This window comes from Myripristis murdjan, chromosome 3 (assembly GCF_902150065.1).
Source record: "Myripristis murdjan chromosome 3, fMyrMur1.1, whole genome shotgun sequence".
Classification (NCBI taxonomy): Eukaryota; Metazoa; Chordata; class Actinopteri; order Holocentriformes; family Holocentridae; genus Myripristis; species Myripristis murdjan.
The window spans coordinates 42,763,991-42,767,913 of NC_043982.1; the positions used below are offsets into that span (position 1 = coordinate 42,763,991).

A 3,923-nucleotide genomic window follows, 5' to 3' on the forward strand; every position below is an offset into this window, starting at 1 on the left:
CGGAGGAGAGATGTAACAATGACCAATGGAACTATGTTTCTGGTGATCAGGCAGAAAAGTAGTTTATATTGGGAATATTACATCCTTAGAGATGATAGCCTAGGCATGGAAATACTCAAACCAAATAAAAAGGGCAGGCAGATCTTTACTGATTAGGGATCAAGATTTCCACTCACAAAAACCACTCAAATGACGGATGTGAATTTAAAACACACTTTATTACTACAACTACAGATAATACACAACTAACTACGATATAGGCGATATGATTATGGCAAACAACAACAAACAAATGAAAATGAGGCATGTAATGAATGGATAAAATGGCAAGAGAACATAAACTGGGCAAAAACAGACAGTGGCTGAAGTATGGCACAAAACAGCATAAAGACCAGGGGGTCTCTCGGTACTGGGCCACACACCCTGGGCCTGAAGATGTTTTTTAATGACACTAATGCAGTGTCACCTCCATGGAAGATAAATCTGAACCACCAGACAGCTGAGGGGATTTGCTGAAACATTGACATGGGCAGAAATAACTGTTTGGACTTTACTCATCCAGCCAGTCCAGATCCAGGCCTTCTCCTCTGTGCGATTTTCTGTTTACACCGTAGTGGAAACTCAGTTCTGTCCCCGTTTCGATGTCAATTAAAGCCTTGAATAGGATCACGTCTAAGCTTACTCCATCGGCGTTCAACAAAATGTGAACCAGTTTCAAGTTGGGTTTCTTGGAGGAATGATTGATTCTCCTTCCAACGATGTCCAGGTCCTTGTGGCATGAGCAGGGAAAAGTTTGTGCATCAATACACAAATCCCTCTCTCCATCCTTGAAAAAGAATAGGTAGCATGAAGATTGGATATCTTCATGAGCCCCAAGCATGGTTCTCCCTCCAGATGCTTGGATCACGTTGCCGTGGTAATCACAGACCATCTCCCCTTTGACAAATCTGCGATTTGCAATCACTCCTGTCAACAAGAGAAGATGAAACATTGAGTTATGTGAATAGCTATAACAATACAGACTGTTCTGGGTGTTGGTAAAGTTCAGCCACAATTGTTAAAATGCTCATAATGTGGTGACATTTTCTCTCCTTGCAATGAAAATACCATGTCTTACCTTTCCCTTTGTCTCCACCAAAGTCTTTGATGGAGAGGCCCTTCCACCTCTGTGTCATCACACTCCGGATGAACTTATTGTTGTTGGCAATGTCCTCTTTATGGGGTGGCGTCCACAGCTTCAGAGTTTGATATTTGGGTTTGTTTGTTTCCCGTTTCATGCTGTCAACAAATCTGTCAAACTGCCGCTGAGTTGGTTGGCGATGTCTGAATTTGGCTGGAAGAGAAACAGAACTTCAGTCATAAAACTTGTTTAGGTGTCATTTATCAGTGTGATAGTCAACATTGGAGTAGGCAGGAGTACTTACACAGCAAATACTCTGCTCTGTGGTCCCTCTGAACTTTGTGCCACTTGTCGGTGAGTAACCAATTCTCTCCTGGAAAACCTGCTTCCTTCCTCTTTTTAGCAGGTGATGCTGATCCATCCAGAGTGACGAGAAAGTTCTCTAAAAAAGCAGAAAATTGCCTTTTGGCATGACCTGTTCAGGAAGATTTCCCCTTCCATCTGAATCGTCTGGAGATAAGCTGTAAAACACAGTAGAATGAGGGATTAATATTTTATATCAGCATAACTTTCTGAACGACTGTCAGATGCAGTAGTGGTGTACATGTGTTCATGAGAATGAAAACACCTACTCATTCAGGATCATCATCAGTTCAGCCGTCTGCAGTTTGTTCTGGCAGCATCATTCGGTAATGTGCCTCGGCTACTTGGGTGGTGTGTGCCACGTATTGGGCAACTTTTTCCGTCTGGGCAGGAGTGAAGTTTTTCACTGCCTGTGTCTCTGCAGCCCTTTGGACTTCTTGACTGGTTGAAGGGTCCACTTTGTACCTGTTGTAGGATAGGATGACATGAAAATTGTATTAGAGATCTGTGAGCAGAGCAGGGCTAAATATATGAAAGAGTTGCCATTAACACATTGTGCATTTGTGTAGGTACATGCATATCCTGGAGTCGACGAATATCATTTGTGACCTTGTGGACTGCCGCTCCAGTGCTGCCAATGAAAAGGAACTGACAATACATTGTCTCATGGCGAGTCCTGATATGTTGGTAGTATGCATCAAACCACTGTGGGAACAAGAGACAGTGACTTGTCGTGGCTGTAAAACATTGTAAACAATACACACACACACACACACACACACACACAAAAAGAAGTCAATATGACTGCAAACAAACTCACAGCATCCTCTTCCAACGTCAAGGCAACTACCCTGCCGTTACGCTCCTTCCTGTTGACAAACTCGTCCACCTGTAAAACAATGAGCTTAGTAATGCATACGTCTACAAATAACCAGGAGACAGCTCATCAAGTTAACAATCACATTCAACTTACAGTCATTCCCTCCATGGCTTCTGGGCGCTGGAAATGCTGAAACACCATGACCGCCTCCAGGTAATAGCGGTACATGGTCTTTTCATTTTCAGTGATGGGCTGGTTTGTGATCAACTTCCCATAGAGGTTCAGGACGTCTATTTTTTGCAACCAGCAAAATCTCCTGGCACTTCCTGACAGACTTCATCCCGCCGACAAAATTATCCCATCTAAATCACAGAAAAGAGACATATTGAACACACACAAACACACCACTGAGAATTGTATTAATAATAGAAGTGAACTGTAGCACTAGTAATGATGGGTAATGCAATGTGAACAGTGGAGCCATTTAGCTTGTTTTGACTGTTACCCGGGTGTGTGACCTGGAAACTGGCTTCCTCACAGTTTGGATGAACTCCTTGAATATCTGACACTTGTTACGCAGCTCTGGATTGCTGGATTCAAGGTCCACTCTCGTTTTCAGGTAATCGAGGAACCTGATAATATTTTTCATGTAATTGAGGATTGTGGCTGGACTCATGGCGGTGACTTCCAGTTTGGCAAAGTAGTCTCTGGTCTCTATGCAGTGATAGATGACCCAATGTGTACCTGGAGATTGAGCCGTGACTATTTCTAAACGCCAATTTAGAAATGTCGTGTGTAAACCAGTTAGTTTTAATATACCGCACCAGAGTCTAAGCAGGGTTGGATTTCTTGCTTGGCCTGGGTGCAGATCTTGGGGGGTCACAGACAGGAAATTAATGGGCCTAGGATGGAAGTATTCCTCTAACAGATTTTCATATCTTTCAACCTGTAAGAGGAATTTTGGAGATTACCTAAAAATTGACTTCACCTTATCCTGAGTAGCGCAATGATACCACACATGACGTACGCAATCACAACACGGTCGCATCCACATCTACCAATTCATTCAAGCAGATGTAACTTAGGCTTCTCCAACAAGCCTGACCCTTGTTACTGATTTGCTGACCGTTTGGTCAGTTGGGCATTCCTTGAGTTTCCTGGAGTCTTTGATCTGTTACCAGCAGAAATGCCAGACAGTTTGGGAATTTGTCTTTTGATCTCTGATTTGCAAATCAGGGGTCAGTTGGCCAGTGAGACCATTAAAGTCATTGAGGGGGAAAGAGACCATCCTCCAGTCCCTTTGTACATCTCTGAAAAGGGAAAATGTTTACTTCAGTATTTTTCCAGGTGGCCCCAGTGTGACAAATAGGACACATTTACGACTCCCAGCCCTGGCAGAAGTTGTGTAAGCTGGGTCAGGCCCCGGTCAAAACGGCAGATATGCCCTTTGTTGGTGGGGGCTCCAAGCCTTGAAAACCTGTATCCTACCCAGCCAAAGTACACACCATGAACAAGACAACACACTACAAGTGATTTTCCTCTTAAAAAGCTACAGATAAACTGCAACTGCGACAACAGTAACATTTGCATCCTGTAACAAGCCAGTGTTACAGCGTGAGT

General features: G+C 43.4%; 1 protein-coding gene across 1 annotated transcript; it reads right to left on the reverse strand.

Moving 5' to 3' along the window:
• Positions 1-502: 502 nt before the first annotated feature.
• LOC115356885 (N-lysine methyltransferase KMT5A-like) lies at positions 503-1,607 on the reverse strand. Its single transcript, XM_030048171.1, has 3 exons — positions 1,425-1,607; positions 1,118-1,333; positions 503-966 (listed from the first exon to the last, which is right to left on the reverse strand). The coding sequence occupies exons 2-3, from the start codon at positions 1,275-1,277 to the stop codon at positions 551-553; spliced, it is 576 nt and encodes a 191-aa protein (XP_029904031.1). The 5' UTR covers positions 1,278-1,333; positions 1,425-1,607; the 3' UTR covers positions 503-550.
• Positions 1,608-3,923: the final 2,316 nt, after the last annotated feature.

What these genes read in the sequence shown, in the direction of transcription:
- LOC115356885 (XM_030048171.1), bottom strand. Translation starts at nt 1,277, where the DNA reads ATGAAACGGGAAACAAACAAACCCAAATATCAAACTCTGAAGCTGTGG. An exon ending in TGGTGGAGACAAAGGGAAAG is followed by an intron (nt 967 to 1,117) that starts GTAAGACATGGT and finishes TCTTGTTGACAG; the next exon opens with GAGTGATTGCAAATCGCAGA.